At 33.8% G+C, this 24264-nt stretch overlaps 1 protein-coding gene across 3 annotated transcripts in view; it reads right to left on the bottom strand.

Moving 5' to 3' along the window:
- FSTL5 (follistatin like 5) overlaps window positions 1-24264 on the bottom strand; it is an 839965-nt gene that overhangs the window by 86231 nt on the left and 729470 nt on the right. For all 3 annotated transcript variants that reach the window (XM_068990059.1, XM_068990060.1, XM_068990061.1), the window contains one exon: window positions 6417-6566. In XM_068990059.1, coding sequence (XP_068846160.1) covers window positions 6417-6566 — 150 coding nt within the window. The remainder of the gene's footprint in view (window positions 1-6416; window positions 6567-24264) is intronic.

Below are 24264 nucleotides of genomic sequence, written 5' to 3'. Positions count from 1 at the left end.
GTCTTATCAGAAATAAGGATAGATTGCATGTACTCAGTATGGAAATCTTCATTCCCTAAATTAAGGTAGCCTCTACCTTTCTATAGTAGAGATCTGTGCAGAATATCCCAAATCATTGTAGCCACTGTTTTACACGTCCTCTTCCCAGGAAGGAATTTTTAATAGTGAGGAAAAAATCAGACTCCGTATTACATCTGTTCCTTTCACTGGGGTTAGTCATGCTGGCTCTGCATCTTTTGTAAAAGAATGTGTTGCCTGCTGTTCAGCCACTAAGCCACTAAGTCATGTTCAGCTGTTTACGGCCACATGGACTGCAGCACGCCAGGGCTTTGAACCAGCTCTGAATCAGGAATAGGGCCCTCACCAGATCGCTATCATGCTTGTACCTTGATCTTAGAATTTCCACATTCAGAAACTTGAGAAATAAATTTCTCTTGTTTATAAACAATGCAGTTTGCTGTATTTTTGTTTCTTTTTTATTTATTTAAATTATAGCAGCCTGAATGGTGATATGAAATGATAGTGAAAATGCATAGAAAGTGAAATATTTAGTAATAAGGCATATGTAATCACTATTGTATGCAAAAGTTAATAATACACCTGTTAGTTTAAGAATAGTCGTTATGTTCAATTTGTGTATAATATTACTTTTGTCTGTTGATTTATCAAATATTTCTCACTTTGATCATATGTCAATTTTTTCTAGTAATATGGTAATACAGAGAAGGCAATGGCAACCCACTCCAGAACTCTTGCCTGGAAAATCCCATGGACAGAAGAGCCTGGTAGGCTGCAGTCCATGGGGTCGCTAGGAGTCGGACACGACAGAGCAACTTCACTTTCACTTTTCACTTTCATGCATTGGAGAAGGAAATGGCAACCCACTCCAGTGTTCTTGCTTGGAGAATCCCAGGGACGGGGGAGCCTGGTGGGCTGCCGTCTATGGGGTCACACAGAGTCGGACAAGACTGAAGTGATTTAGCAATATGGTAATAATCACTTTACAAAATTGTAAGCAATCATATGTTTTCCTATTTTTAATTTTTAGTCAACTTTTTAACTCGTTAAGTAACTTGCTTTAACTAAATACTTTGTGCCTTATAGCCCCTTTTTGAAATCTGATGTTAATATTACATCAATTTTTATGTTTTGCTGTTAGTTTATGCTAGCATAACCTGGGACTCTTTTTTTTCCATTTTGGAAGTATATCTATTATAATATGCGTATGATTAGATATTTATTATTCAGTTTATTACTTTTTATTATAAGCTAGTTACTTCATTCCATCCTCTGTTATTGTAATTATATACATATTTGATTTTATTCTATAATTTTTTTTGTTTTTGCTTTTAATTATTTTCTGTTGGAGTATAGTTGATTTGCAATGTTGTGTTAGTTTCTGCTATACAGCACAGTAAATCAGTTATATATATATATGTCCACTTGTTTTTAGATTCTATTCCCATATAGGTCATTACAGAATATTAAGCAGACTTCTCTGTGCTATATACCAGGTTCTTGTTAATTACATATTTTATATACAGTAATGTCTATATGTCTTTTGTTTGATTTTTTGGAATTGTGCCCCTCCTTTTTTTCTATAATTTTGTTTAAATTTTTGGCTTAATTTTTCAGTTTTATATTTTCTCTTCCTTATTTCTTCTTTTCCTATTGTATTTATGAATAGGTTGTGCATTTATTTATTTTTATATAAAAATAAATGCACCACCTATTATTTATAAAAATAAATGCACCACCTATTATTTATAAGAATAAATGTACCACCTATTATTTATAAGAATAAATGCACAACCTATTCATAAATACAATAGGAAAAGAAGAAATAAGGAAGAGAAAATATAAAACTGAAAAATTAAGCCAAAAATTTAAACAAAATTATAGAAAAAAAACAGATACAATATTTAAGACATACTTTCTTGAAATATGAACACATATTTAACATATGCATAATAATTAGTAATTATTTCATCTTACATAATACAAGAAATCTTAATATAAATAATATCAATATCAACCCTTCCCCCACTTACATGTTTTTGTACACTATTTAAACACCTTTTTTTTTTTTTTTTTCTATTTTAGTCCTGTGTTTTCACTCTTAAAAATGATGACCTTAAATTCAGGGAATACCATTATTACTGACAATTAATATTTTAATAAATCTTATGTTTACCAATTTACTTGCTCATTATATATCATATTTAATAGCTTAGTTTATTTTCCTTATTCTTACAGTGAGTAGTTTCAACTTTATATAACTTTATTTTGTTGATGAAATTTTTCTACTGACCATATAATATCAGAGTATATTTTATTTCCACTTAGTTCTTTAATAATATTTTTTCACTTTCTTTTGGTGTTCATTATAGCTATTGAGAAAATTGCTACTATTCTCATGGTAATGCATCTACCATTTTTAGGTCTTCCTTTGATTTTATGTTTAATTGTTTCATGTCAATATATTTAGGTATTGAGTTTTCTCTATTTAAGTTTAATTGCCCTTTCTAAATCTGAGACTTTAGAGTATTTTTAAATAAATTGTACAATATATATAATAACACAAGGTACATGTATATTATGATATATAATAATATAATAACATATGACATATTATCAACTTTACCCATTTCTTTCTATTTGGTATATTATCAGATTTTCCCCTTTCTTTCTGTTATCTCCTTCCAGAACTTATCTTTTCTACTGTTAGTGTATAAATAAAGTCTGACATATATATATATACATATACATTTATTTATTTGATTTTTATTAGAGTATAGCTGCTTTACTTTTCCCCTGGAGAAGGGAATATTCCAGTATTCTTGCCTGGAAAATCCCATGGACAAAAGAACCTGGCAGGCTACAATCCAGGGGGTCACAAGGGTAGAACACGACTTAGGGACTAAACCTTTACAATGTTGAGCTAGTTTCTACTATATAACAAAGTGTATCAACTATAAACATACATATATCTCCTCTTTTTCTCAATTCCCCTCCCATTTATGTCACCACAGAGTGCTGAGTAGAGTTTCCTGTACCATAGAGTAGGTTCTCATTCGTTACCTATTTTATACATAGTACCAATTGTGTATATATATCAATCCCAATTTCCCAATTCATCTCACCCCTTTTTTCCCCCTTGGTGTCCATATACTTTTTTCTTTATGTGTATGTCTTTATTTCTGATTTGCAAATACAATCATCTGTATGACTTTTCTACTTTCCACATATATGTATTAATATATGACTTTTTTTTTCCCTCTTTCTGACTTACTTCACTCTGTATGACAGTCTGTAAGTCCATTTATATCTACACAAATGACCCAATGTTTTACTTTTTTATGGCTGAGAAATATTCCATTATATATATACATGTACCAAGTGTCTCCTTGTCTAACCTGAGCCGGAAACATGTATGTCCGTCTGGTCACATATTTCTCACCACTCTGCACAATTCCCTGAATGACTGCAAAATACCATAAGTACTGGTTTTGTGGTTCTAAATAAATTCAAGAGAGTAGGTGAGTTTTAAATACAGAATCAGCAAACAATGAGAATCAACTGCAATTGATTTCTCTGCAGCAAAATTGAAAGAATAACACTTGCTCCAGGTAAATGAAGTGACCTCACAATTATCTTGTGCAGCCAATGTAGCCAGACACAGACAACGAGTATTGTATAAATTTCCATCTCTGTAATAATAAAAATCAGGCAATACTAACTTGTGGTAACAGAAATCTGCATAATGATTACCTTTAGATAGGTAATGACTAGAAAGAATAATAAAGCATAATTATTAATATTTTAATACCAAAATCACAGGAGAATCCATTTAGACTGTGTCTGTATTTTCTAACTAATAAAAGTATAAGTTTTAGATTCATGTCTGAAAAATACCCACAATCATAATTATATTATATTTTAATATTTTATCCTTGTATGTCTTTTTCATTCTCCTGGTATTTTATAGTCATTATAGTCACTTTGAAAATGCTATCATTTATGTGATTTTTTTAACATTGCCTGAATTTTCATTATTGATATTTTCTATTAATTTTAAAATTTACATCATTGTCTGAATATAGAAGTTATATGAATAATAAATGATGTTAACTTTTCTCACTTTCAAATATCTAGTAGGTAATACATATTCAGTTGGTGTAGGTTTGTGGTTTGAACACTGAATTTAAAGACCAGCCTGGTTATTCCTGAAAGAACATCTAATTTTAACCTACCAGCTAAAGACTCTTAATAATCCTTGACTAATGCCTGTAATTCACCGGCCTATGTCACTGCTGAAATCAAAGTAAAATAAACCTGGTCAAAAATCAAGCAGTCTATGTCTGACGCAGGATACAGCATGCATGGGGCTGGTGCATGGGGATGACCCACAGAGATGTTATGGGGAGGGAGGTGGGGGGGGGGGTTCATGTTTGGGAACACATGTAAGAATTAAAGATTTTAAAATTAAAAAAAATAAAAAAATAAATTAAGCAGTCTCAAAGACAGACACATAGGATGTAAAATATACAGAAAAATATGTTCTCCCAGTAGACACTGACCATTAGATAGACACCCATTAGATAGGGTGCACACAAGAAGTACGTAACCCTGGAGGCCTTAGAATTTTCTAGAAGACAATTATTATCCTTTCATGACCCTACTGTTCATTCTCTTATTTGAAACTGAACCACAAATTTATAACTCTGTAGACATCAGAGCATTCAAACAGATACTTTTTATCTGTTTATCTGTGATACCAAGCACATCTTACAAAAGACAATTAACAAATACATATAAAAATGGATAGATGTTTGCATGAATTCATATGAAGTTGTTAAAAGATATTATAGTCAGAAGCATGATTTTGAACTTCTTAGAATATTTTTTGTTATAGTCAGGAATCAATATTAGAGGTACTAACAGCTACTTCAATATTGATGCAAGAAAAAAAAATCTATAAAAGTAAGAAATGGTTAGATTTCAGGGTCTGTCAGAATTTTGATAGTAAACCAGTATACAGTGCATATACCAGGCCCTGTTATAAATGCTTGAATGCTTTTATCCATTAATTGATATAATCCTTAATATAATGTTATGGGCTATGTACGCTTCCAAGGTGCTACAGTGGTAATCCTCCTGCCACTGCAGGAGATGCAAGAGACGTGGGTTCAATTCCTGGGTTGGGAAGATTCTCTGAAGTAGGGAATGGCAGCCTACTTAAATATTCTTTCCTGGGAGATCCCATGGTCAGAGGAGCCCGACTGGCTGCAGTCCATGGGGTCGCAAAGAGTCAAACACAACTGAGCACACACACAAAATGTGTACAGTTATTGTTCTGATTTAACAGATTATATTGATACATATCTCAGGATGCTATTTTAAGTTTGTTTCCTCTGAGCTAAGAAGCCATAGATCCTAACAGTCAAAGGCTTGGAGGCTGAAGCCAGGCTGCCAGGAGGCAAATCCTATCCTTACCCTTGCTTGTTGTATGACTGAATTCTAGTAGATGGTCCAAGTTGGATAGTTTTGGAAAGAGCAGGAGATAAAATAGTTGATGACTCAAACCAGAATAGTCTCCATAACCATTATCATGGCAACATGGAAAAATTACATGGCAAGATTGGAAATTTTTTTCTCTGTCATAGACCTATGCACATATTATTTGTTTTACTACTGTGGTAAAACCTACTAAATTATTATTATCCATTAAATCTATTATTGTTCAGCCTTTCTTATGAATCAAATGAGAAAGCTATAATACTTTTTCTGTGATGGTAACTGCTGATGCTGCTAAGTCGCTTCAGTCGTGTCCAACTCTGTGTGACCCCATGGACGGCAGCCCACCAGGCTCCCCAGTCCCTGGGATTCTCCAGGCAAGAACACTGGAGTGGGTTGCCATTTCGTTCTCCAATACATGAAAGTGAAAAGTGAAAGTGAAATCTGTCAGTCATATCTGACTCTTCGCAACCCCCAGGACTGCAGCTTACCAGGCTCCTCCATCTATGGGATTTTCCAGGCAAGAGTACTGGAGTGGGGTGCCATTGCAACTAGGATACCTTAATTGACCATGGACCAGGAAGGACTCTCTTTGCTCTATACATAAAAAGCAACTCTGAGGATGATTTCTGCGTAAATGGTCATGTTGGGATTATAAAGTATTCTTGGAATCTAACTGTTGAAAACAAAAGCTCTTTCAATTACTTCTTTAATTGCTTAGGCTCAAATAGTAGAGTGAGAGGAGAGTTTGCAGAAAACTTATGTATTTTCTATTTATCCAAGTAATGAAACAAGTTATCAATGACAATCAACTGACAGGTTACCTCATAATGACTATTACATTAAATTAAATTTTCTTTAAAACAACTTTCACTTTCAAGAAGAGGAGTCATTCATACCTGAACAACTTTTTGAGACTGCACATCAACAACAAGGACTCTATCCAAAGTTGGCTGTGCGACATAGATGAACTTGTCCTTGACATTCACAGCTGAGGCCCACACACACCTCTGGATTTCATCACCTTCAGCTTTGGGACAGACTTCATCCTAAAATTTACAAAATATAAAATTAAATGAATACCTTAAATTATAAATGGACATGGACATATGACAAGTAACATTAATGTTGGACACTTTACTACTTTTGTTGTAGAAAGTCATATATATTTGTATACATGTATATATATAAATACATATGGTAATATATATTTATATGCTATATATTTATAGTTATATCAAATATATAGAGTTAAAACAGTATACAGTACATAGTTAAGTTCATTAAATGTGTATAGAAACTAGTGTGAATAATCCTTTAGAATATATTTTCTCAAGTTTAATTGCTCATTTATAGTAATAATGAATATTGCTATATTCATATAGTCCTTTCATCCATCCCTACCTGTTCATAACTCAGTAACTGCTTAAATACATAATAAGTCCAATGTTTCCTCCCAAATCCCCCAGTCTGAAACTTCTGTACCAGACATCAGAAACCACACTAAATACATCTAGAGCCTCTCCAAACCCAAGGTACATTCATAGTCCTTTCAAAAGCTACCAAACCCACTTGAAAAAGAAGAATTCTAATTTGTGGAGAATCGGGAACTTAGAAAAAATAATAAGGCTTTTTTATTCATAATGTTTATTTTATTTTTGATTTAGTATCAAGGTGAAATTTTACAAAATTCTTTCATCTGTCTGAACTTTTTTTTTTTTTTTATTTTGTTCCATTACCCTAGCACTGCCTTCTGGCTGAATATTATATTGTTTGTGCTAGATCTTCTATTTCATCCTTCAAAATTAAATAAATGTTGAAGGTATACGAATGTCCTTCTGATTTGCATCTGCAGATATTGAAAGGAGAATAATGTCATTTAGGTCTTTATTTTTGCTCCTGGTTTTCCTTTTATTCACTGGTATAATGGGTTTGCTTTTCTGATGGCTCGGGTGGTAAAGAATCTTCCTGCAATGTGGCACACCCAGGTTCAATTCCTGGGCCAGAAAGATCCCCTGGAGAAATGAATGGCTATCCACTCTAGTATTCTTGCCTGGAGCTTTCCATGGAGAGAGGAGCCTGGCAGGCAATAGACAATGTGCTCACAAAGAGTCAGACATGACTGAATGAAACATACACACGTTGGGTTTGTAATTCTCTCAATTTATTTATAGTTAGAAAAACCACTAGCAAGAGAGCTCTACACAAAATATATGTATAAGCATATATTTATCTAATGATAATATAATGATAAACACTGATTCTAGTGTGGCACTTTTTTTATGATTTAGGCCTGATCTCTGAGTACCACGTCTAACATTGATTTGTATACTCTAGGTAGTAACTCCAAAGCTCAATTAAAATACTCTCCTTCTTCTCTAATTTGAACAAAAACAATTATTTTTCATCAGAGAGCCCATCCACCATTTGTATTTAATAATCATGAAACAAAATCAATAAAATGTTCATTATCAGCATCACCTAAACAATTCTTTCAATGAAAAGATAATACTGACAGTAGATAAATCATATCTGGTATTTAGTAACTAAAATGAATACCAAAATAATTCTCACGCAGCACAACCACAGAAGATGCTTCTCTTTCTTACATAGAATTTGGAAAGTAGAGCACTTTGGAACGAGAAGCTCAGTATGCACTCTTCTGGTTTTGTTCTCCACCCTTAGATCTAATTCTGAAGAACCTGGAGGGCCCACTCATTTTTAAAATCCAGTGCAGAAGTACCAAGTTCACCAAAACACCAGGGACATATAACAGTAGTATTTCCTGAACAGTGTAGTTGTTCCAGGCTTCCAGGACATAAACAAACAAAAAAAAGAGAAAACTAAATATCCAATGTATGTTTCTGGTCGTTATGGAGGGTTTGAATGAACACCATGTTATAGAATGCACCACAATGATATTAAGATTACCACCAGCAGTGAGTGTCCATGGCACCCATCCGCAGGCAGCACAAGCCAAAAGGCAGAAATCTGTTCTCAGCACATGTCCAGAACACAGTACAGGATTTTACCTTCATTCATCAATTTTCAATGAAACATTATTTTCTACACCCAACATTTTTCTTTAGAAGAATCCTGAACATCTTTGACAAGGACCTATTTCATGAGAACCAAACACTATATAAAATACGTACTTGAGAAGCATGAAAAGGTGGGGAAGAGTGGGACCTAAGATTGATAAAAGTTTCTGAATATAGGGAAGTTGTTTACAAATTCTTTGCTGTTATGTAAAATCTCACAATGAAACCTGCCAAAATAACAGAAAGCATGAGTGACCTGACACGGAACTGTCAGCCAAACAACTGCTGAACCAGGAGCAATTTCCACCTCTTCGCTACAAAACTATTCAACAGTAAAATAAACTGCTCTGCTGGGAATTATTTCCTACTTTGTATGCTGTCACTAGAAGATGTCCCTGACCAGACTCACAATCATTTTTACAAAGCCATTAAAACTTTCCTGACAGTCACCCTAAATTTTCTTTGCTGTGCTTTATGCCATTATTTCTGATTATAGTCTATTAGGTCCCTTTTTATAGTAACAGTCCTCTTTTTCCAGGTTACATAGATGAATACTTATTTCTGAGGATAGGAATAGTAGGGGAATACATTTCACATGCATTAGGCATTCAGTGGGATAAAAGAAAAGCTAAAAAATACCAGAGATGCAAAAGAAGATTAAGATAATATCCCGATGAGGAAAACTGTCAGGAATTAAAGAGTAGCATTCAATCATCTTTATAGAAACGTATACTGCCGTTGAGAGTAAAAGGGTTAATAAGATTTTAGAGCTAATGAGAATGAGTCAATAATAAAAAGACAGTTCTAGCTCATAATTAATACTTATCTATTTCCTTGTGGGTCACTTACATATTTCATTATATATTTCCTGTGTATGAATTATCTTCTTCCAAAATTTTAAAGGAATATACCATTAGTGATAATGGAAATTTTAACTTAGCAATTAAAGTAGTGTCAAAGCTTCCTGATCTGCTAAACTAAAATTATAGTTTGAATAGTTGAATATATTTTGAATATTCAAAATATAGTCTGAATATATATATATATATACTCATCTTCTATAGGAATCGGTCATTTTCATTTATTGTATTGGTTTCCTATTAAAAATACTTAGCTCTTAAATCTCCAGTCTTGTATCTTTCCTCCTTTTCTTCACAGTCACTCCTGTGCCATTCATAGCGAGGAAGAATGGATCTGTTACAAGCACCTCTGTTTCCCTTTCATCCAGCTCAACAGGAATCTGGCATTATTCTTTCCTCCCATCCTCTCTCTAATCACAGTTTGTCCACTACCCTTTGCCTGCAGAAACAATCTGCCTACATTTAATCAATGTGCTAAGTCATTTTAGTTATGTCCAACTCTTTGTGACCCAATGGACTGTAGGCTGGTAGGCTCCTCTGTCTGTGGGATTTTCTAGGCAAGAACACTGGAGTAGGTTGCCATGCCCTCCTCCACGGGATCTTCCCAATTCAGGTATCAAACTCATGTCTTTTATGTCTCCTGCATTGGCAGGCGGGTTCATTACCACTAGCACCACCTGGGAAGCGCACATTTAATCTATAACTTTAGTTATACCTCCAGCTGCAAATGGAACATGCACATGCCTTAGTAATTTAAACAAGCATTAATTGAATTCATCTGCTTTCCCTTCCAATAGCCAATCTAATTCTCTCTATATTTTGAGCAAGTTTTTGAGAACCTTAATTTCATTTCTGACCTTTCATTCTAAATTGTTCACACTTCAAACTGGCATTTGAGAAACCCTGGCTTTTCCAAAAGAGAAGTCTTGAAAACGTATCAATGGCCTCAGAGTTTACAATCATTGGTCTTCACTTCTTGCTGGGGAGGATTTATTGGACACTTTCTATGTGAAAGATATCATGCAAAGCTATGTTTGGAAAGAAAAACATGAATATGAATGAATGCCTGCTCTCAAGTTGCTTATCATTTCTCTCATATTCAGCTGTTTCACACATTTAGTTCTTCCTAGAATATGGTTTTTCATTGTTGTAAGACAGAATTAGCAATCAATGGCCCCAGACCAAATTCACTCCACTACTCATTTTGATATGAGGCTTAGGAACTAAGATTTTTTTTGGCATTTTTTTTAATGGTTGAAGAAAAGTCAAAAGATGAATACTATGTGGTGACAGGTAAACATCAAATGGTATTCAAATTCATATAAATAAATATTTATTGGAACACAGCTACACCCACTCATTTAAATAGTATCTATCATGTGGGGAGAGAACAAATTAGCCAAGATGGCATGTTCAGGCTCCCTCGCCCCACGTTTTGTAATTAATGACTATGCAACAGCTGAGATCACTTATAGTACTGCACATGCATGTCAGGAGGTTTATGTAACAGCTGAGAGCATTTGTAACACTGTGCATGTGCATCACGAGGTCACAGGTACTTTGGTCAGGTACTTTCGCTTGGTCACAGGTACTTTCTGCAGTACACCTGTATAAGCTTCACCAGGAAAGCCCTGGCTGCTGCTGCTGCACTGGGGCTACATTGGAGTGACACCATGATTATGTTATATGAGGTTATGATATGGCTCCATTATGGCTATTTTATGGTTCTGTTGTGGCTGCTGCTAAGGCTGCTCTGTCAGCCAGGAGAGAGGCTGTGTTATGGCTGCCTTGCCAGCCAGAAGAGAATAAACATGTCTGCAGATCCTATGGCTCCTCAAATCTTCCAGCCTTCAAGTTTGCACCTTGCCTACCCTGGGTAGGAGGGTACCCAGTGAAAAGAGTACCTCACAGTGAACAGTGAGGACAGTGTGAATAGCAAGACAATTGCATCACAGACAGGATAAGCGATACATATCTCAGTATTTAAAAGGCAAACAGCTCAATTAAAAAATGGACAGAGGACCTGAATAGGTATTTTTCCCAAAGACATACAGATGGACAACAGGCCTATGAAAACAGACGCTAATCATCAGGGAAATGCAAATTGAAACTACAGTGAGACATCGCATGACATCTGCCAGAATGGCTGTCATCAAAATGACAACAAATAAAGAACCTGCCTGCCAATGCTGGAGACACCAGAGACGTGGGTTCAATCCTTTGGTCAGGAAGATTCCATGGAGGAGATGGCAACACACTCCAGTATTCTTGCCTGGACAATCTCATGGACAAAGGAGTCTGCCAGGCTACAGTCCATGGGGTTGCAAAGACTCTAACATGACTGAGCACAAAGGCAATTTAAACCTAATCTTAGCTAGATTATATAGATAGGTACCATGTATCGATCTACATTATCTGTGTATCTATATCTTAAATAGCTGTCATTCATGTACCTGTTTGTGTGCTCATGTGTGTGTATATATTCTCCTTTTTAAATTTATTTTCTATTAAATTTTGAAATCAACTTTAATACTTTCTTTAATACAGTACACTTTCTTCTCTCTATTATGCTTCTATTTCAAATTGCCTATTCAATAGCTTCTTGGGGAAGACAAGGAGGGAGGAAGACCTGATGAAAGAAAGGCCAAATATTAATTCCTGGTTGTCATCCAACCATGATAATAATAAGGCAAAAAGAATGAATAAACTCTTAAAGGAATTGAATGTAAAATAAACAGAGCAGAAAAGCAAAGTCTGAGACTTGACTTTCCTGAAGTCACCAGAAGGGAAAAGAAGCTAAAGAAACTACTAAAGGTGGAATTTAATTAATAGGATTAAGTGACAACCAGGGTAAGTTATAGCCTGGAACCCATATCAGAAAACTTGTATTCTGCATGGTCCATATAGTAAATAGCTTAGGCTTTGCCGTTCATATTACCTTCATCTGCATGAAAGCGCAGACAACATATATTTTTCTTCCAGATTTATTGAGATATAATTGACATACAGCACTGTGTACATTTAAGGTGTACAACATAATAATTTAACTTCCATCATGGAATGATTATCATACTAAGTTTAGTGAGCATCTATCATCTCACATAAATGCAAAATAATAGACAAAATTGTTATCCCTTGTGATGAGAACTCTTATTGTTTACTCTCTTAATGATATTCATATATAACATGAGACAGTGTTCATTAAACTCATCATGTCATCCATTACATCCCTAGCATTTATTTATCTTATAACTAGAAGTTTGTATCACATTCAGATAATTCTATCTTTCCCCATTCTCTGCCTTGTTGCTGCTAAGTCGCTTCAGTCGTGTCTGACTCTGTGTGACCCCATAGATGGCAGCCCACCAGGCTCCCCCATCCCTGGGATTCTCCAGGCAAGGACGCTGGAGTGGGTTGCCATTTCCTTCTCCAATGTATGAAAGTGAAAAGTGAAAGTGAAGTCGCTCAGTTTTGTCCAACTCTTCGCAGCCTCATGGCCTGCAGCCTACCAGGCTCCTCCATTCATGGGATTTTCCAGGCAAGAGTACTGGAGTAGGGTGCCATTGCCTTCTCCATTCTCTGCCTTGGGTAACCGCAAATCTGATCTCTTTTCTATGAGTTTGTTTACCTGTTTATTTTTAAAGTATAATTGATACTATGTTAGGTCACAGGGCACAAATAGTGATGCAATCTTTCTGTATATTGCAAAATGATCACCACAATAAATCTAGTTACTACCTGTCACCATACATAGATACTACATTATTATTGACTATACTCCCCCACGCTATACATTTTGTCCCCATAACTTATGTATTTTGTAACTGGAAGCTTGTACCTCAATCTCCCACATCAATTTCATTCATTTCCCCACCCCTCCCCTCAGATACTCTCACCTTTTTGTTCTCTTTATCTATGACTTCATTTCTGTCTTGCTATGTTTGTTCACTTGTGGTTTTTTTTTTTAGATTACATATATAAGTGAAATCATACTGTATTCATCTTCCTCTGATTTATTTTAGTTACCATAATACCCACTAGGTTCATCTACATTGTCAAAAATGGCAAGGTTTCACTCATCTTTATGGATGAGTAATATTCCATGGTATAAATAAATCAAGTCTTTTTATCCGTGTCATCTGTTGATGGGCACTTAGGTTGCTTCCATATCTTAGCTATCGTAAATAATTCTAGAGTGAACTTATTATTTGTTTTCTTCAGGAAAATACTCAGAAATGGAATTCCTTGATTGTATGGTAATTCTATTTTTAATTTTCTTAGGAAGTTTCATATTATTTTCCATAGTGGCTGCATCTATGTACAATTCCACCAGCTTGGGCAGATTCTTTACAACTGAGTCACTTAGGAAGCCCTTGACTTATATTCTGGAAGTTTAAAAAACTAAGCAATTCTACAAAGTAATAAATAAACTATGGGGTAGTAAAATGAGAAAGTAATTGACAATGATAATAATGCATAACCCTACATATAGAACATTAGTATACTCAACATGTAAGATAGCTTGTTTAAAAATACTTTATAGGCTAGGTCTCTCTAACATATAAAGAAAGGCAAATACATGAACTTCTGTATAATTTGGATTACAAATGCATTCTTTCATTTGCATAGCTGTGAATGAAAACACACTGCAATAGTATTATGAAGAAGGCAGAAATAAGTATGCAACAAATCAGGTTACCTAAGCTGAATACACTCAAATTGGGTACCACATTGTGGGTTCACCCAAGAGTAGTATATAGATGCATCTAGATACAGAATGAACTACTGGGAATGAATTTTGGGTCAAAGGTAAAGAGAGAGGCTTTGATGTTTGATAAAAATGTAAGCATTAAATTCGAAAACCCCTAGACATATTGTCGACCTGATTCTTTCACTGATTTGATCCTCAACTATGAAAATAAATTGGTTTCATATATAAACTACTACATAGAAAATAAATTAATGAAAGCCTACTGTGTATCACAGGGAGCCCTACTCAGCGCTCTGTGGTGACCTCAATGGGAAGGGAATCCAAAGCAGAGGGGATATATGTATAGCTGATTCACTTTGGTGTACAGCAAAACTGACACAATATTGTAAAGCAACAATACTCCAATGATTATTTTTTAAGAAAATAAGAGTTCAGCAGTTCTCCTGGCTTAACATTACTGCTTCTTTGCCAGTCAGATTCCTAAGACTGGCAGGAGATTCTGCTCCCTTGAAGGTAGCTGAGAATTGGGAAGAAAAAGATTTTGCCAAAAGAAAAAAAATTAAATCTTACTGAAAATATGTAACGGTAATCTTTATTATTTTCCAACAAATGATCTGTTCTTCAGCAAGATTGTTCTCATCAAAATTTCATAGAAACCAATAATTTCCCACAGTGACTAAAAAGCATATCACACATTTTATTAATCAAATTCCTTTTAATCTACATTTAAAAAGCCACATTTCCAAAACCTATATAATTCACCCCTAATTACTATGGGTCTTTCTCATTTCTTCTTGTGTGAATTTTCATAGCATTTATATTCAGTGTAACATGATTTGGCCTTTAATCATGCATTATCATTCCCACCTAAAATGTTAGCCTTTGCTATTCCTGTATTTCTGCATTTTCCAAACATACTGGGGAAAGTACAATAGTACTTCAGCAAACACATGTTTAAATACCACTTATTGTAGCAAAAATAAAGGGAGTGGAACCATAAGGTGTGTATTTCTCAAATATGATGTTAAATCCTATGCCATGTTATCCAGAATCACTGAGAAACCAAATTTTAGAGCATTTTCAAATTATGGTCTCTGGACGGCTGCCAGTGGCATATCATTTGTTACCAAACTGAGAATAGTATAGAAATGGAAAACAATCTCTTAGAATCTTTATATATATAAATATTTGTATTTAAATTTGAGCTCTTCATGAATATACTAGATATAATATATTCCTTTTAATCTTGCTTTGCTAAATATAACATGTTTATATTTTATATATACATTTATATAACTAAATGTATTAGAAAACCTTGATCTTACAATAACATATTAAACAATTTAATATCAATGATTTTCTCCCTTATTGGATTTTTTTTAAGGCAATGAAGTTAAAGGACTTTCATAAATTTTTCAAGATCATTGTTTATAACACAAGTTTTACAACTGCTATTTTCTACAATTAGATATATTCAATTTATCTAATTCTTGTTGCCATTTCATTTATGAAAATGTCATAAACAGTCTAGTTCATATTAATCAAAGTATAGGTAATCATGGTTGTTGAGGGCTGATTTGCCTTAATTTGGCTTATCAAAGAAAATTGCCAGACAGCATTATTTTGATTCTAGGATATCAAAGTTACTCAGACCACATAGAAATAGAAATAGAAATCTTCATCCTTTCTTTTAATATAAAGTTTATGCATGTATGTCTTTCAGTGATATAATAAAAATGGAGCAGACAACATTACAGTATCATAAACTGAGGACTGGTTTCTTTTTGGAAGCAATGCATTAGAGAGATTAAAACATAGGCTTTGAGGTCAACCAGACATAGACATAATCCAGTTTTATACTCACATAAGCTGTATGAATACTCCGCTAAAGCTTTATTTCACCTGTATAATATTATCAATCACATAGGACTAATACGTAGGTTAAATGAGGTTATGTTTGAAAAGGTCAAATGAGCAATAAGTGCTACCTGTTATTTTCATATAGAAAATTCACCATGGGCTACATTTCATGAAAATTATAACAGTCTATGAATTTTTCATCATTTTTTTCAGTTTCCAAAATGCTTTGGAGGGAAGTTGTATATATTTAAGAATTTCAGATAGGTGCTTCAAATATAGAATAAGAGTTGCATAATAATAAGAAAAAAATTTCCCTTTATCATTTTGCAGTTCAGTGATATTGAGCTAATTATCTTTTCTCAATTTCCTTATCTAGAAATTGAGAGGGTTAATTAGAATTTGTCCATTGTTCTAATAAAAGAAAAAAAAGGTATTTGAATTACTTCTACCCTGCTTAAGCAGAAAATATTTTATTAGTTTTTAGAAGTATTAGTGTTATTGTATCAGTTCCACCCATTTTGTTGCCAATGGCAGAATTTCTTTTTTGTTTTGTTTTGGCCATTCCATGAAGCTTGCAAGATTTTAGTTCCCCAATCAAAGATTGAACCTGGACCCTTGGCAGTGAAAGCTCAGAGTCCTAACCACTGGATTACCAGGGAATTCCCAGAATCTCATTCTTTTTCATGACCAATATTCTACTGTGTGTGTGTTTGTGTGTGTGTGTAAATCACATCTTTAACCATCCATCTGTTGATGGGCAATTGAGTTGCTTCCATATTTTGACTATTGCAAATAATACTACAATGAATATAAAGGTGCATGAATCTTTTCAAATCAGTGTTTTTATGTTCTCTGGATATATATTCAGCAGTGGAATTGCTGGGTCATATGGTAGTTCCCTTTATAGCTTTAGGAGGAGCCTCTGTACTGATTTCCACAGTGACTGTAGCAGTTTACATTCACACCAACAGTGTAGGAAGGTTCCCTTTCCTCCAAATCCTCACTAGTATTTGTTTTTTGTAGAGTTTTTAATGATGGTCATCTTCAGAGGAGTGAGGTAAATAACAAATTTAAAAAGAAACAAATTTGTAGAGTATTAAATTTCAAATGTCCACAGAACATAAAAGAGACGAAAGAACCTTAGACGTTTTGTGAAGGCAAGGCTAAATAATATTTTTGTTGGATCTCCTGGTTTGGGGTTGATACAAGTTTCAGCGAACACTGAGAATCCAGGGGCAGGGACTTAAGGTCTATTTGGAAAGGCATAAATTTGAATAATGGTAAAATCAAATTAAATGTCAAGACCGTGGGTTTCCCTTTAGATACAAGAACCAGTAGAGTTCAACAAAATGTCCTTTGAACTGAAAGCTAATACTAAGTGCTAAAGGAATTAGACAAATATGGGGGATATCAGGACATGTAAATTATATGGAGGCACAAGGTTCATGATGGATCAATTCAATAAAATGTAGTGTAGTTAGTTGGAATTAAAAAATTAGTTGTGTTTCATTCCATTCTCCAAAGTGATGAAGATTTGATTTTTATAAAGGTGATTTGTACAAAGGTTATGAAACAGCAAATGTGCTCTTTCCTAACTTTATTTAACAAAGCACAATTGGTAAGTTGGTTAGATAGAGTGAATATATATCATTTAAAAATTCTTTTTTTCACCTGATAACACGTGAACTTAAGTTCACACAAAAAAATAAAAATAAAAAATATAGAAAGATGAAAGTTACTTCTGTGTCCTGGATTCTAATTTTTTAAGTAACAAAAGAGAATATTTGTTTAAATGGTCATTCTAACTATGGATTAATAGTAAAGATTAAAAGGACTATAAGAAGACTCTGGATTAATTTACCTTGACATTTCATTTGAAGCATCAAGATAAATTAATTCAAATAGATTCATTTAAAATGTATTTTGTGCATGTTCTTAGTCATGTCTGACTCTTTGGGACCCCATGTACTGTAGCCTGCCAAGCTCTTTGTTAATGGGATTGTCCAGGAAAGAATACTGGAATGGTCTGTCATTTCCTCCTTCAGGGGATCTTCCTGACCCAGGCACCAAACCTACATCTCGCGTCTCCTGCACTGGAAGGGGGATTTTTACCACTGAGCTACCTGGGAAGCCCAAAATGTATTATAAACTCAAGCAATTTTATTTTGATAGATTTCATTTCTCTGTGTTCTTATTATATTACTTAAGCAAATGTAGATTTTTAAATAAATAATACCTGTGAAACAGATTATCAGGCAGTTGAAGGAATGACTTCTCCAAAACAGGATTGAGGCAAAAAGCTTGAAGTTTAGTCTGGGAGATCATAAGCTATAACAAACTATCTTTAGCCATTTAAGGTACTTTCATATAGATTCTATTCCTTGATGCTTTCTAGCTCTTTTATTAAATGGAGTAAATTAAATTAGTTATTATTGGTATAAATCCATAGGATAAAAATGAAACAAAGCTAAACTTTTAATGAAAAAAGTCAAGCAATTTGAACGAGATTATATACCAGAAAGAAGTTCCCTTCCCTTTCTTTAAATGCATGATTTTTTTTTAATGCTAATTTAAAGATTTTTCTTTTTGGGGACATTTGTTGATGAGCAAAACATGTTTTACTGATTACTTTTCTAAGAATATCTATGTCATCCTCCTCTGAATAGCCTACTTTGTCTAGCAACCATTTAAAATTGTTGATGTAGAAGTGTAAATTGAGGTAATTTTATGATTGATGTGTTCTCTACATTTGTTCAGTACAGTGTATATCATTTAGGAATTTGTTTTTGGAGGAAAGTAATCTCACAATGCAAATGGCACAAGGTCATCTTGATGGAGTTCACTGTCTCCCCATATTAGGTGGCAGGGGACGCTTTATGTGGAAGGCAGGCTTAATCATTTTGTTCAAAATGACATTGACTGAAAAATATTATTCTGAAGTATGGTAGATTTATATTCAAAAATTATAAGGCTGGTTAGAGGATAATTATACACATGTGTACTGAACTGTATTATAATTCACACAGTAATTTACACCACATAGGAACACCTATACTGAGTATCATTGCATCTTACTTTTGTGGTCAACATTCTTTAAAAGTCGTTTTAGCAGGATTCATGTTATTAACTAGTTAATGATTATTATTGCAAAAAAACTTCTATTTCTCATAGGTATGAAGTGAGTGGATACTGGCCAAATAATTTATACACATATAAAATATTTTTCTATGTTTGTACTAATTAATGTAAAATATAAAATTATACCCATTTTAAAATCAAATGTTGTAAACCTTTAAAAATAAATGTTACATTAAAAAATAAATTACTTCTGCATCTACCTTCTTTATGGGTAAGAGGACAGATCAAAAGCACATTTTTTTGTATTTTCTTTTTAAAACTATATCTTTATTATATTGCCTTCAGAATTGCATTTGGTCTTGTCCCTTTTTACTGACAAATCTGAAAAAGTTCTGCCACACTATCCAGCTCAGGAATATTCTCGAGTAATAAAGTGAAGACAATATGGAATAAGAGTTCACCAAAACTGCCTCTGTGATTTAGTTCAGTGCAAATCCTTGAGGTATGTAGATTATGTAACCCCCGTTTTGTTTTGCATCTTTAAGCTTTCCAAATAATTTCAAAAGTAAACTATAGGACATAAGATAATTTTTGCACAATTATATTCACTATATCTATACACTGAAAGTTACATATTTTAAGAAATTTAGAAAACATAAGACCATTATATGATAAATTATATGGAGAAATATTTAATTGTCATTGTAAACTTTCAGCGATATTTTAAAAATTTGTGATTTAGTCATTTAATAAAATAAAGACGTTAATTTACTATATTGTTTTCCATCCTTCAAATTATTCAAACTGAGACTAATGACCTATCTAAATATAAAAAGAGATATTAGTGAAATGACAAGCTTTCAGTGTTCAATTAATATTTTGACAACTACTGTTGAAATAGAAAATGTTAGCAATGGTAAATCAAGCAAGAGATTAAAGTTAAATATAAAGTTTAAGAATTATCAAGAAAAAATAAGGACTAAAATTAGAATAAATCATGAAGATCATAAATCTAATCCTCAAAACATTACAAAAAATATGTAGTTTTCAACATATTAAGAAAATACGAAAGTTAGGGATTTTTAAAGCAATATTATCCTTCAGAGAGAAACATCACAAGAAAACATCTAATATTAATGATTTAAGAAATATTTCTGAGCACATTAGTTAAAGTGATTAAATGTGATTAATTACATGAAGACAGACTGGGTGTGCACAAAGTAAAAAACTACTACTTTTTAAACTAAATTTTTGTATTCTTTTTTTTTTTTTTTTTTTACCATGCCAATCTGTTACTTTGAATAAGTCAACTGGTACTTTTTTATGTGAATACAGCTAAATCTTAGACCAGAAACAGTAATTTAAGAGCCATAGACTGATTTACATAATTTTGTAATTCTCAAGTAAAAACGTTTCATGTTTAAAGACATTTGTATGAATGATTTCTATATTGAGATCAATTTTAGCCTCAAGAAGTTTCTATTGAAAAATCCAAATTCCTATAAGCACATTTCTTCCTCAAGTACATAAAATGTGCTCTTTCCAAATTCCTGTAAGCACATTTCTTTCTCAAGTACATAAAATGTGCTCTTAGGTGTATACAGTGAATCCTTATACCTCATATAAAAAATGTGATGGCAATACATTGCCTGAGACACGTACATAATTCTGATCACATCCAAATAACTTGGCTGGTTCTTATTAATAATCTCTCAAAGACTTAGTATGTTATTTTAGATAAAATTACTTGACCCAATTAATATGCTATAGAACTCCATTGAAAGACTGTTGCACAATTTACATGCTTCCCACGACTGTCCCCTAATGTTAGGCTTGCATACTTCAAGTACATTAGAGGCACAATGTGAGAATTTCGTGAGTGTGATTTTTAATGAAAGATTAAAAGGCTTCTTTAAATCCAAGGCTTCAGAAACCAATTTCATACATTTGTTTCTTTTAAAATCTACAGTGTGATCTTCCAAGAAACAGTTAGAGGTAGTTTACATTACTCTCTTTAGGTAGCCTTTGCAAGATACTATTGTAATCACAAAGGGATGAAAGCTTAAATTTTTATCATTTTATAACTCTTTGTAAATTAAGCCATGTTTGAATAGAAACCCACTGAGAACAGAATAAGTGGGGAAACATTTCGATTACCTTTCTGAAATATACAAGTGGTATTGAATTCAAAAGTTTGCTCAATGGCTTCATGGGGAAATAAATTGTCTGCATGGTATAACGGGGCTGATGTTTTAACAATTATTTTTGTGGACAGAATTTGAAGAGGTAATAATTGGATTAGAAACAGAAGGAGATGCTGGGAAGGGAATTGAGAAATGCCCTAAAGTCTGAGCTGCTCTTGGAGAGGGGCACACCAGCAGAGAGAAAAATATGGACATAGAAAAGAGAGGTCTGTTTTCCCATTTCTAATCTCAGTTTCAATTTCTTGATTCCTGAGTATTCTGTACACTGTGGACAAACTATCCCTATGTACAAGCTCCATTCTAATAGGGTACTAATCATATTATTTATAAAGACGAGGCCATTTTCTTATGTAGAAATTCTAAGCCTAGATAATAGACATTTTACATCAGACTTTCTGCAGAAAATATGTTCCCCTAGACTTAAAGTTGCATCAAAACCAGGACTGGAATCTTCACATTTCAACATATAAGACCCATGCATGATGAGGGCCTGAGCCATCAAAGGCTTCCTTGGAGGCTCAGATGGTAAAGAATCTGCCTGCAATGCAGAAAACCCAGGTTCCAACCCTGGGTTGGGAAGATTCCCTGGAGAAGGAAATAGCTACCCACTCCAGTCTTCTTGCCTAGGAAATCAGACAAGCCTGGCAGGCTACAGTTCATGGGGCCGCAAAAAGTTGAACATGACTAAGCAACTAACACACACACACACACACACACACGCATGATAAAATATATGTGATTTTCTTTCAAGCTCTTCTAGTCCCCAGAAAAGAATAAATAATACCATGGTATATATAGAGAACAGCGGCTGAGTGAACTGAAGGAAAAAAAAAAAAAAGTGTTGAAGATTAAAAGAGTTGTAGACATGTAGATATGTTGACAAAATACTTGAAAACCAGAAGAGTGAAAAAGTTGGTAACCTTGGAAAAGCTTGTCATCCCTGAACCTGTAATCAAAACATTTTTCCAAACCCATTTCAGTTTGAGTTCTGAAGTTACAAGTCTGGGATAGAATTCTATTTGCTTGAAGTTCACACTTATTGCTGGTGACAAGATGAAAGTACATACAACTAGGATAAATATAGCCAGAATCCTATCTAGTTAGGCTACATCACAAAAAAAAAAAAAGGAAAAAAGAGAGATGAAAGTATAAATAAAATAACATTCTATGAATCTTCCACCAACTCACTATCAAAAGCTCAAATCTGATGCAATCTGACATTGCATCAAAATTGAATTTTTATTTAGAGCAAGCAAAGAGCATCTTCTAAGAGATTTCATCAAAAATTCTATACTCTAAATATTTTGGTTTTCATCTAAATGTTACTGGTCAATGAGTTATATTGGGGATTGCACTGCTCTTCTCTTAATATCAACAGTGACTTTGAAAAATATTATATCTATGTTTAATCTTTTTGTATGTGTGTGGGATAAATGATTCCAAATGCCTCATTTCCTCTACTCACACTCAAGAGATTTATCTCCTAAAATTCAGAAGAGCTAGATTTTTTTTCTATATTAGCACTCTAACCTATCTTGGACTGAGCATCTGCACAGTATATTTTGACTGTGTGATTCTGAATTAAGAGACCCATGAGATTGATTGCATGTGTGTATGCTAAGTCACTTTATTCATGTCCAGACTCTCTGTGAGCCCATGAACCTGCCTGGCTCCTCTGTCCATGGAATTCTCCAGTAAAAAAAAAAAAAAAAAACAACTGGAGTAAGTTGCATGCTCTCCTCCAGGGAATCTTCCTGATAATAGAGGTCGAACCCACATCTCTTACGTCACCTCCACTGGCAGGTAGATTCTTTTCAGCTAGTGCCACGCGGGAAGCTCAAGAGATTATGTTTACCCTAACAATTCAATGATCATTAATTTTATGAAACATTTTTCACAAACACATGAAAAGAGGAATGCTGTTTTGTGGGAATTGTAAAGTAAGGAGAAATAGTAGGTTGAGGAAAGAATTAGATGCATACAACTTTAAACTCAGACAATGCATAAAGATGAAGAGCCTAAGGCTATATGCAATGGAGTTTTCAATACATGCACTTCATAAATGTTATTTGATTACCTGCCATCTGTAAGGCAGGTACTGAAGTACCTGCATTCTCAAGGACTCTGGAAATAACAAATTTAATCTAAGCCTTGACTAATGGAGATAGTAAGATGTGGTGGAGTGTATTCTCTGTCAGCTAGGCTATGGTTAGGCTATGTTGCCCAATTTTTAGGTCAACAACTAATCTGATAGAGAATGTATAAACAACAGAGTCTCACTGTATGACATAGGGAACTATATTCAGTATCCTGTGATAAACCATAATGGAAAAGTATACATATATATATATATATATGTATAAGTGAATCACTTTGCTGTACAATAGAAACTGATATAATATTATAGATCAACTATACTTTAATAAAAATAACTAATCTGGTGTCTCTGTGAAAGTGTTATGGATGTGATTAACATTTAAAATTAGTTGGCTCTAATATAGACCTAAGATAGATCATTACCCCTATGATGTGAGTGGACCTCATCCAATCAGTTGAAGGCCTTCAGATTTAAGATTGAGGTTTCCCACAGAAGAAGAAATCCTGCCTTAGAGCTTCCACATAGAAATATACTTGAGTTTCTAGTCTGGCTACAGATGTTAGACTCAAGACTTCAATATTGACTTGTATCAACAGTCTGCTGACTCAGTCTAAGGTTTTTCAATTCCATGATGAATATCAACTCATATTTGAATTTCCTGCTGTGTGGTCAGCCCTACAAATTTGACACACATTCCACTCCACCAAACATTACCAGAGCCAGTACCTTAAAATTAGAATATGGAGCCAAAGTTAGTGATGGAGAGATATAAATCCAGACCTAATATTAATTCACTGGTTCTGTTTTTTTCTGGAGAAAAATATTATTTTGGCATCAGTTCAGTTCAGTTCAGTCACTCCAACTCTTTGTGACCCCATTAATCACAGCACACCAG

Source organism: Capricornis sumatraensis, chromosome 17 (genome assembly GCF_032405125.1).
Source record: "Capricornis sumatraensis isolate serow.1 chromosome 17, serow.2, whole genome shotgun sequence".
Lineage (NCBI taxonomy): Eukaryota > Metazoa > Chordata > Mammalia > Artiodactyla > Bovidae > Capricornis > Capricornis sumatraensis.
This window is presented reverse-complemented; position numbering and strand designations above follow the sequence as displayed.